The following is an 11038-nucleotide window of genomic DNA, read 5'->3' on the forward strand; positions in this document are numbered from 1 at the left end:
ATCTTTCACCACCGAGGATATCCATCAATAGACCTCTTTTCAACCCCCAATAACACCAAGCACCCCTGCTTCTGCTCCTGGGCGGGACTGGACAAGGGATCCCTGGGCAATGCGCTCCTAATCCACCAGAATGAGCCGCTACACTATGCCTTCCCACCCATCCCACTCATTCCCAGAATTCTACGCAGGATCCGGACCGACAGAGCTCAAGTCATCTTGACAGCCCCATCCTGGGCCAGACAAACGTGGTTTCCATACCTACATTTGATGTCCATCACACCACCTTATCCTCTTCCATCCTGTCACAGCATCCTCTTCCAAGACAGGGGCAAACTCTTTCACCCCCGACCCCATACTCTTCACCTGCATGCGTGGCTCCTGTCTGGTTTCATGGATCAGAATTCCTATGCTTAGAACAAGTGAGATCCATTCTTCTACATAGCAGGAGGCTGTCCACCAGAGCCACTTACCTGCAGAAATGGAAGTGGTTCTCCTCTTGGTGTCAGCAAACCCAAGTTGATCCTCATAACGCACCACCCCATCATGTCCTTGACTACATATACCACCTCAAAACCAGAGGCTTATCAATCCCCTCTGTTAAGGTACACCTGGCAGCAATAATGGCCTTTCATGAACGCATAGACGGATCATCCATCTTCACACACCCCACAACCAGGAGGTTCCTGAAAGGCCTCCACAATCTCTACCCTCTGCATAGAGCTCCAGCCCCCACCTGGGACTTGAGCTTAGTTCTAGACCCTCTCATGAGACCTCCCTTCGAGCCCATGGTGACTTGTCCACTCACGTTCCTTCTAATGAAGGTGCTATTCTTGACAGCTATTACTTCGGCAAGGAGGGTTAGCGAGATAGGAGCCCTGATGGTCAGACCACCATATACAGTCTTCACCAAGGACAAAGTGACCTTGAGACCACACTCAACATTTCTACCCAAGGACAGCATGGCATTCCATGTCAACGAGCCCATAGTATTACCAATATTTTGTCTCAAACCTCACGCATCCCCCCAGGGACGCTATGCTCCATACCCTGGACATTTGCAGAGCTCTGGCTTTTTATATAGATAGGATGCAGTCATTCTAGAAGTCCCCACGCCTCTTCATATCCATTGCAGCACATTCAAAGGCCACACCAATTTCCGTTAAATGTATCTCGAAATGGATATCATCATGTATACTGCAGTGCCATTCCCTCTGCAGCAAACCATTGACAGTCCCACCAAGAGCACATTCCACCTATGCTACTGAAATCTTCATGGCTTTCCTAAGTAACGTGGCCCTTAAGGACATTTACCGAGTAGCTACTTGGTCGTTGGACCATACATTTGCCAGACACTATGCCATAATGCCTCAAACTGGCAATGGATACAGCGGTGGCTATAGCAGTCCTATCTTCAGTCTCCAAGCAGTGACTCCGATTCCCACCATCCACATTGAGTACTGCTTTGTAGTCACCAACAGTGGAGCACCCACGGGAACATTACCCGAAGAAGAAAAGGAAGTTACTCAGCCTGTGCAGTAACAACTGTTCTTCGAGGCATGTGTTCCTGTGGGTGCTTCACGACCCTCCCTCCCCTCCACTCAGAGTCTTAGTTACTTGGGCTTAGACGAGGGACTGAAAGGGGGGGGTTGGGCCACACGTGTGAGGTGCTGAAGCGACGGCAGTGTGAGGCGCTCTCTGCGTGTGTGAGGCCCACAGACAACTGCTCAAAAAAGCTCCAGTTTGTGACTCTGGAACAACCCTTCACCAACAGTGGAGCACCCACGGGGGGGGACGTCACCTAGAAGAACAGTTGTTACTGCACAGGGTGAGTAACTTCCTTTTCTTGTTGCTTTAATATTATTTTTCAAATAGTACAGGTTGAACCTCTAAAATCTGGGATTCTCTGATCCGGCAACATCCATGGTTCAGCAGGACCATAGATATTGCTGGATCAGAAGGTCCCGGCTGGCCAGGTTGAGAAGCGCAGCCTGGGCTGGGCTGGCCGGGGGGAGGATGACCCTGGTCAGGGTTGATTAAGCAGGTGCGGGGCTGTGCTGCCACGCAGCTTAGAGGGGAACCTAGTCAGCAGCTGGGCGTGCAACCCGGGCCAGTGCCAGATAACAGTGGGGCCAGCCCCTGTCCAGGTCTGGCGCAGTGGGGGATGCAGCCCTGGCCAGGGCTGGTATGATGGGGGGCAGGCAGCAGAGTCTACAGCCAGGAGCAGAACCTATGGCTGGGTAGGAAGCCTTGCTCGCCCCTGGTCCGTCAAACTCTGTGGTTCGGGTCCCGAGGGTGCCGAACCAGGGAGGTCCAACCTGTACATGATCAGTAATTAAACAACCTTTTAAATAGAATTGTTGGAATGATTGTAGCTTTCCTAGTTATTGTGTCTTGTGACAAACGGTTATTTGTGTGTGGAATAAAAGCACATGCACACCATTTTTATGTGCTGTCCACAATATATACATTTTATTTGTAAAGCTCCTAATTCATACTACCTAGTCCGTGCCGCGTGTAGCCGCAGGTAGGTAGTTCGAACTACGGGGCATTTAAAAATGGTGGCGCCCAGGAACATGCAAATGAAGCCCGGGATATTTAAATCCCGGGCTTCATTTGCAAGTTCGAATGCCTACATTAGCCACCCTAGTTTGAACTAAGGTGGCAGTGTAGACATACCCTCACACCTTTATACTATGGGGAGACTAAGGATACAAACTGCAGAAAACTACAGTTTTTTGTTTTACGCAGCTTTATAGAGCTGGCTTCATAATATATGATTTGATTATTAAAAGACTTTCAAAGTCAAAAGAACACTCTACTATATCTGAGGGGTATTGGTGTCCACTGAACTCTGACAAAAGATAATTTAGGTTTATATACCAAAATGGTAGTATGGCTGCAGTACCTTTTCCTATATTGTGCTGTGATCTAATTTGATACTGCATGCTGAGCAGTTTAAAATGTGTGTGTGTGGATGGAAGACCTCAAAGGAAGACCTAGGTGACCTATGAAATTACATTGCTGATTCAATAAGTGACACTTGTCCATAAGTGCTGTTGTGGACCTAGTATCCCACCATGGTGTCGAGGGTAGCTTTTGGTAAATTGAACCACATATAGTGTTGCTGTGTACTGTTATCACTCACCACTGGGACAAAGTGTTGATTCCTATCTTAATTAGGCTCTTTCTCCTAAAAGACTACATACGTATACAATGTAAATTTTAACCATGCACTAGGGGGTCAGGAAGCAAAACACACTATCTGAATACATTTGGTGTATGTTAAGAATGTCTCTAAACAAGTGCCTGATTAATCGTAACTTTAATGTACTTCTTTTTAAAAGGCTTCTGGGATGTAATTAAAACAAATCCTAACAGGCTACATAACTTGACTTTTAAATGGTTGAATGAAAATAGGGGGAGAACATCTTAATTTTGCCTTAAACTTGTCTGTGTTGTGGGTCTTTTGCTTTGCTAGTTGCTTTTGATACTTTTAATGCAAAATACAATAGACTTCATATGGGAGTGAGGGTCCCTTCCAACTTTCTCACATTGATTCATCCAAAAACATTCTTTCGATGAATTAATGACTTGTAAACCTTCTACATACTCTCTGTAAAATTAATCTGTTGTCCAAGAAGTTTTATACAAAAAATGTGTGCTCATCTGCAGTGCTGCTTAGGATAACTTTTATGAAGACAAACTTTTTAAAAATGTGTTTAAATTTTAGGTCCAGGTTTTCTACTAAGCTTAGCTTCAGTTGGGTACTGTTGAGCAGAAGGGTTTCAGGAAGACAGTTGCAGCTTCGAGTCTCTGGCTGGTTTTATGCCAGTTACAATCCATGCTGAGTTTAGAGTACCCTCAAGGCTGTTGAGAATGCTAGTCAACAGTTATTTCCAAGGGACAGTCTTTCCATTATATATATTGCCTGAGTGCAGCATACTCCCCAAATGCCTCTATACTGGGGCTCCGTGAGGGGGAGAGGAATGGTGGGAGTTGGTTTAACTGGCTCTGTGTCTGTTTGAGAAGATATGAGCAATGCAATGGAAGTGGAGCAAGCTAAAAAATCTGGCCCTAACCCAGGGGTGGGCAGTAATTTTAGATGGAGTCCACTTCAGAAATTTTTTTAGTGACCCTGGGCCGCCCTGGAAGGGGCGGTGCCTTGGGCTAAAGGGGTGGGGCCAGGACACTTCCATGTTTCCCCGCCCACAGACCCTGATTGGCCTGGGGATGGGGGGGGAAGTGCATGAAGTCTTTGCCGCCTCCCCCCCCCCCCGAAAGAAACAGCAGCTGTTCTGAAATGCTGGTGGTTCCCTCTAGGCACCCGTGCCCCTGGCGGCGGGAGGAGACTTCACACACTCCCCCCGCCCCTAGGTCAATCAGGGCCTGGTGGTGGGGGGAACAGGCAAAGTCTCCTCCCACCCTGCAAGGAGCGTGCAACGCACTCTAAGTGCCGTGCGCCCCTGGCAGGGGAGAGGACTTCGCATGCTTCCCCTGTCTCCAGGCCCTGATTGGCCTGGGGAGTGACGGGGCAGGGCATCTGCAGGCCGGATCAACCTGCTTGGTGGGCCGGATCTGGCCCGCGGAGGCCCTTTTGCCCACCCCTGCCCTAACCTGTAAAAGGTCACTCTTGTTGTACATGTGGACATTTCTACCACTCCAAAAGAAACCTTTAAGAGACACTTGGCTTTTCTGAATTAGCTATAGTCTGAGAAACCTTAAAACCTTTTTTCAGCAACAGTAAAATGCATTGTCTATAAGCAGTTAATTGTGTGTAGACTTCTTTTTCTATATCTTGGCAAAGTTAAGAAATATTAATATTGTAACCTTGTTGTATCCTTTCTACTTCTCATTCAGAGACCATATTATTTTTTCCCTAAAACTGTTTTGTAGGTAAAAGAAGATATAACATTAAGCTGTGGAAAACTTTTACAGACTGTTTTAATTGTTTACCAATTGCAGCTATTGTGGATGAGAAAATATTCTGCTGTCATGGAGGTATGTGGTGCTTCTGTAGTTGTTACTCAAGTGATCACTAATCCCTCTGCACTAGGTGTACTACTTCCATGTTTGTTTATGCATTTTGCATAATTGGAAAATGGCTCCCTGTTGGCTTAATCCTTGTTTCTGAAGTTCTGGGAATACCTGTTCTCTTCAGAGAAGGAGGAGGGAGGACAGATATGGGAGGCTCAGTTCATGCACAAGGTGGATATTGAAGGGTAAGCTGAATAAACCACACTCCAAAGAAGGGAGTAACACAGGCTGTAAATTAATTTTTGGAAATTAAGGCGGGAACTGAGTACAGGGTACTGTGAAGGGCCACACCATGCCACAAAGAGGTGTAAGCGACTTGTCTTTACAGCTTTATGATTTAGCAGAAACAGTGGCCTGTTGTGAAAGTTCACCAATTTAGGTACAAGGATGAGAAAGGACACATGCATTTTACAGAACTACAATAAGTAATTCCCACTGTCACTGCTTAATATTTGTGACCACCTACAAAGTGTGCCTTTAAGATACATACTGAAAGATATTTAAATAGTAGAAAGAATACTATACTTGTCTCATTCAGGCATAATATGAAATAAGATGGCTTACTATAACACAAAGTACTATTCATACCATTTCACACTAGTGTTTAGGCAAGCTATAATGGTTGCAAATTATAGACTGATACAGAGAATTGCAATACACCACGTTATGGCTGTGATAATTGGACTGTTTTGTACATTACACATTCAGTTTCTGAAGTGGTATAAACAGTTTTTTTAAAAAGCTAACTTAAGTGCCCTCCAGAAAGGGTAAGATTGACTTTCAGGCATAGGCTAACTTCGTGGTATATCCTGGAGAAGTCTCCAATGACTAAGAATCTATTCTTTGTAGAATCTATAAAAGTCTGAGGCCATCTATTGTACAAATTGCATAGATTATCTATTTGAAAGGAGATGAGTGTAGATAAACTCTTGGGGTACGTCTAGACTACAGGCTTTTGTCGACAGAAGTTTTGTCGACAGATACTGTCGACAAAGCATCTGTCGACAAAGAGTGTCTAGACTACAGCCAGTTCTGTCCACAAAGCAAGGCGCTTTGTTGACATGAGAGTGTAGATGCAAAGGACAGTGTAGATGCAATAACGCCTTCTGTCGACAGAACTCTGTTGACAAAAGGCGTTATTCCTCATAGAATGAGGTTTACAGCCCTCGACAAAACTGCTGAGTTCTGTCGACGTTATGTCGACAGAACTCAGAGGCATTGTAGACGCAGGTATAGTTTTGTCGACAAAACCCTGTAGTCTAGACACACATTTACAGAACAGGAAAAGCAGACAGCCATGTATCCCAAATGGTACTAAATTACTTGCTTAATTCAGTATTTCAGTGCCTTAAAAAAGAATAAGCTCTGGAACTTCATGCATGACAACCCATTTAGGGAAGTGACCTTTCTCATCCTTATACCTAAATTGGTGAACTTTCACAATAAGCTACTGTTTCTGCTAAATCATAAAGCTGTGAAAACAAGTTGCTTACACCTCTTTGTGGCATGGTGTGACTCTGCAGAGTACCCTTCACTGTTCCCTCCTGAATCTCCAACAATGTATTTACAGCCTGGGTTACTTAAAGTAATATCCCTTTCCTTGGAGTGTGGTTTATTAGTTATACAGTGCTGTAGTGTCTTAGCCCTTCAGACCCAATCTTTCCCTCTTGGAGCTTCCAGTTTATGCTCATAGGTCATTCAGTTCCGTTCCTTCCCCTCAATTAAGGGGCTTCATATACCTCCATGTTGGGCTGTGCTGTGCTTCAGGCAGTCAGGCTTCCCCTGCCAGGCTTCCCCCCCAAAAAACAGCTGTGCTTATCATTTTCAAGTGGTAGTTACCTGTATAACACTTGGTCTTCATTTGCCAGTTTGCATGCCACTCCTTTGCACTCTTTTCCTTAATGGAGTCATGTCATGGAATAGGACTGCCTGGCCCTGGGCCCCCAGACCAGCCTGCTATAGAAAGCTTTTAAAATTGGACAAAAATAAAGAATCGCCATAACTTTTAATAGATACTAATTACCACCAGCAAATCAACATTGTGTGCTTTAAGGCTTTTGGGCCCGTTAATACAGGAGTCAAAATGTTAATGTGCAGAACATCCTTTGAGTAAAACACTAACCGTTTGTACACCTTAAAACTCCTGACAGGCCTATCGCCAGATCTTCAGTCAATGGAACAGATTCGACGAATTATGCGTCCCACTGATGTACCAGATCAAGGTCTTCTTTGTGATTTGTTGTGGTCTGACCCTGACAAAGATGTCTTAGGATGGGGTGAAAATGACAGAGGCGTGTCGTTCACATTTGGTGCTGAAGTGGTTGCAAAGTTTCTCCATAAACATGATTTGGATCTTATATGTAGAGCTCATCAGGTATTTTCATTTTACAAGTACACTTGATAGCCCTGATCCTCCAGGGGGATCCTTGTGCCCCTGCAGAGTCCCATTAACTTCATTGCTAATAGATCACACTGCAGGATGGGGTCCTGTATCCGTTCTTAATTCTTTTGTGATCAGTTTAGTTTAGTACTTCTGTTTAGACTTAAATGACTCTTCCACAGCTCTCTGTGCGAGGTAGTCATAACATCTCACTGAGCTTGTATGTGGGCTAACTTAGATGCACACCATTTAAGAAATCTAGTTATACGACTGTGCAGTAAGAAATTGTTCTATTCCAATAGAGCTATTTTTCTATTAAAGGTGGTTGAAGATGGATATGAGTTCTTTGCAAAAAGGCAGTTGGTAACTCTATTTTCTGCCCCAAATTACTGTGGAGAATTTGACAATGCTGGTGCCATGATGAGTGTGGATGAAACTCTAATGTGCTCTTTTCAGGTACAGTATGTTAAGATTTTGTCGTTTATTGAATTTGCTCTTATAAAAGATTTACCCTTAGAGAAACAGTTCTCACTGCAAATTTTTACAAATGTGAAAGGTGGTGGGAAAGGCTATATTCAGTTCAGTCACTCATTCTCTCACCAAAGGATTTAGGCTGCTGTCCACATTGGCATTAAGTAAAGCACACTTCTATTTACCTTGAAGTAGATTTTCCAATTGAAGTCAGATCTGCTCTTATTGTTGTGATTCTAGTGCTAGCATAACTATCGGGTGGGAAAGGAGCACACTACTCTTTGCATTGAGCATGGGAGAAAGGGGTAAAGAGAAAGGGGTAAAGAGTGAGGTGGGAAAATTTGCAGATGATACCAAAATGCTCAAGATAGTTTGGTAAGATCTTTTTGAAGCCCTTTGCAGTCTGCTTTGGTCTTAACTAAGTGATTGGGCAACAAAATGGCAAATGAAATGTAATGTTGATAAATGTAAAGTAATGCACATTAGAAAAAATAATCCCAGCTATATGTACAATATGATGGGGATGGATTTAGCTACAACTACAAGAGAAAGATCTTGGAGTCACTGTGGATAGTGCTCTGCTTTTTTGACTTCCACTGCACACTGAGGCGGTGTCTAGATTGCACCCCTTTTCCGTAAAAGGGATGCAAATTAGAAGCTTCATTTGCATAAACACGGCTGCCGCTTTTTTCCGGCTCGGGGCTTTGCCGGCAAAAAGCACCAGTCTAGACTGGGATCTTTTGGAAAATAAAGCCTTTTCCTAAAGATCCCTTATTCCTGATTTTAAGACCACCCCCCCCCCCGTTCGTAACTAGGGGTCCGACTTAAGTCGGACTGATGTAACCCGGGGACTGCCTGTATTCACTTTTTCCACACCAAAGAACTAGGGGTCACCAAATGAAATTAATAGGCAGCAGGTTTAAAACAAACAAAAGGAAGTTTTTCTTCACTCAGCACGCAGTCACCCTGTGGAACTCCTTGCCAGAGGATGTGGTGAAGACTAGAACTTTAACAGGGTTCAAAAAAAGAGCTAGATAGATTCATGAAGGTTAGATCCATCAATGGCTATTAAACAGAGGCTAGGGACACCATTCCTACCCATCCTGGCTGTCTGGAAATGGATGATAGATGAGGGATCACGTGAGGATTACCTGTTGTGATCCCTCCCTCTGGGACATCTGATATTCGCCACTGTTCGCAGACAGGGTACTGGGCTAGATGGACCTTTGGTCTGATCCAGTATGGCTGTTCTTATGTTCATGCAGAGCTGCTAGCTGACTTCACTGATCATGGTCACCAGTATCATGTTTTTTTACAAGTAAATTAGAGGATTGGCTAGTTATTTGCTTGTTAAATCACCATAGTAAATTTCTGAATTGTCTTTTCAGATTTTGAAACCTGCAGAAAAAAAGAAGCCTAATGCTAGCAGACCTGTAACACCACCCAGGGGTATAATCACAAAACAAGCGAAGAAATAGTAATTTTGGTATTGCCTAGTTGGGACTTGTATTATAGTATATAGCTTCCATTTTTAAAACTGTGTACTGTTAAACTTGCTCAAAATAGATAATGGTTGTGGTTTTTCATTTTTGATTTAATGAATAGCATTTGCTGATTGTAACAGCAAATGAAAGACTCTTCTCCCTTCCCAAGAAGAGTTTTTTTTAAAACTTTCCTTATGTTGGTGTTATAGCTGTTCACTCCACAGTATCTTATCCTGTCATCACAGGTAATTGTACAGATTCAAAAAAGACAATTTGTACAATGAGTAGTGTAAATGCTTGTTTTCTTTAGGAACTAAAGAGGGCACTAGCGTGCTGTGAGACTAGAAATTTGTTACTGTCAGAAATTGCATGCTGTTTATACAAACCATTGTGAACTTTTTTACTTTAAAAAGTTGTTTGAAAGGGATTGCTTTGCTTTTAAATGTCTTGTTATATACACATTAGTTTTATTGCGGTCAGCATATGAAATAACCCTCCAACTTACCAGCATCGCTAGTATGATGTATATTTAATTAAAGCACACTTCCCCTCCCATATGCTTTAAATGAAAATTAAAGCCATTATTTTAAATGTTTGTGTCTCCTTCCTGAAGCCAAAGTTTCTGCTCAGAAAGCTGTATCTACATAACTCATCCAGATGAGTTGGCAGGGCTTTACATTCATGTCTCTCTTGGAGGTGAAAGGAAGTTTTGACTTCAGCTAGCAAGTAGTAATGCTGTGTAGTTTGTGCTATTCAAAGTAAAGATAAACAATGTTTGTACAACTTCAATATATTCTATTGAGTGAGCCTTCTTATTGTTGCATATGTCCTGTTGCAGCCATTTCCAGAAACCTGTAACTTGTGGAGATGGTTCTAGATCTGCCTGAGAATTTGTTCATTTCTGGTCTAAAGACTTGGGTTGGCTTATCAAATTATTTGCTAGGCTTTTTTTGTAGAACAGACACAGGAGTTAATTCTGTTCACCAGTTTATACAAATCTTAGTCTTTTTTTTGTTTTTAAAAACAAAACTGTTAATCTTTTTTGAACAGATAAGTACAATACCATGTAGTGAAAATAATTCATTTATTAAACGAAGAAATTGTTAAATCTTCTCTGTGTCTATTTATCAGCACAGTACACACTAGAATTGTCAGCAGATTTGACTAAATTAGATGAATACATTTATCTGGAAAGCCACAAACTCAAATTGGAACAATGCCTGAGCTTCACACACCTGAGGTATGTTTTTAAAGAGACAGTCTTGATGTAGATCCATCATGCTCACCTGTAAAACTTGAGTGCCTTCTGTGCCTATTGGAGTCTGGGAGGTGGGCGGACATTAGCCTGTCCACATCTAAAGGACCTCCTCCCAGCCTATGGGGAGGGTCCATTGAGCCCAGAGAACCAAGTAATTACTTGGGACAAATAAAGAGAAAACAGGGACAGGTATGAGGATCAAAGGGCTAAAATAAGGGAACCGCACGGGGACACCGAGCAGAGCACCCCAGACAGCGCCCACTGCCCCTTGAAGGTCTCAAGAGAGCCAGTGGACACCGCCCAGTGGAACTCTGCCCAGATACGTGAGCAGATGCAGGAACAGAAATAGGCCCCACAGTCGCAGGCCCCTCCCTCAGCCACCCTCTGCTCCCTGGTCTTATAAATTACCAT

General features: G+C 43.4%; 1 protein-coding gene across 2 annotated transcripts in view; it reads left to right on the plus strand.

Annotated features, from left to right (window-relative positions):
- LOC149520846 (serine/threonine-protein phosphatase PP1-gamma catalytic subunit B) overlaps window positions 1–10487 on the plus strand; it is an 84240-nt gene extending 73753 nt beyond the window's left edge. The window contains exons 4-7 of one of the 2 annotated variants that reach the window (XM_089775089.1): window positions 4894–4998; window positions 7185–7408; window positions 7736–7870; window positions 9274–10487. In XM_089775089.1, the coding sequence (XP_089631215.1) occupies window positions 4894–4998; window positions 7185–7408; window positions 7736–7870; window positions 9274–9363 (554 nt within the window). In that variant the 3' untranslated portion in view covers window positions 9364–10487. The remainder of the gene's footprint in view (window positions 1–4893; window positions 4999–7184; window positions 7409–7735; window positions 7871–9273) is intronic. The other variant, XM_089775090.1, reaches the window with a different exon arrangement.
- The last annotated feature ends 551 nt before the right edge of the window (window positions 10488–11038 follow it).

Source organism: Pelodiscus sinensis, chromosome W (genome assembly GCF_052426305.1).
Source record: "Pelodiscus sinensis isolate ZL-2025 chromosome W, ASM5242630v1, whole genome shotgun sequence".
NCBI lineage: Eukaryota > Metazoa > Chordata > Testudines > Trionychidae > Pelodiscus > Pelodiscus sinensis.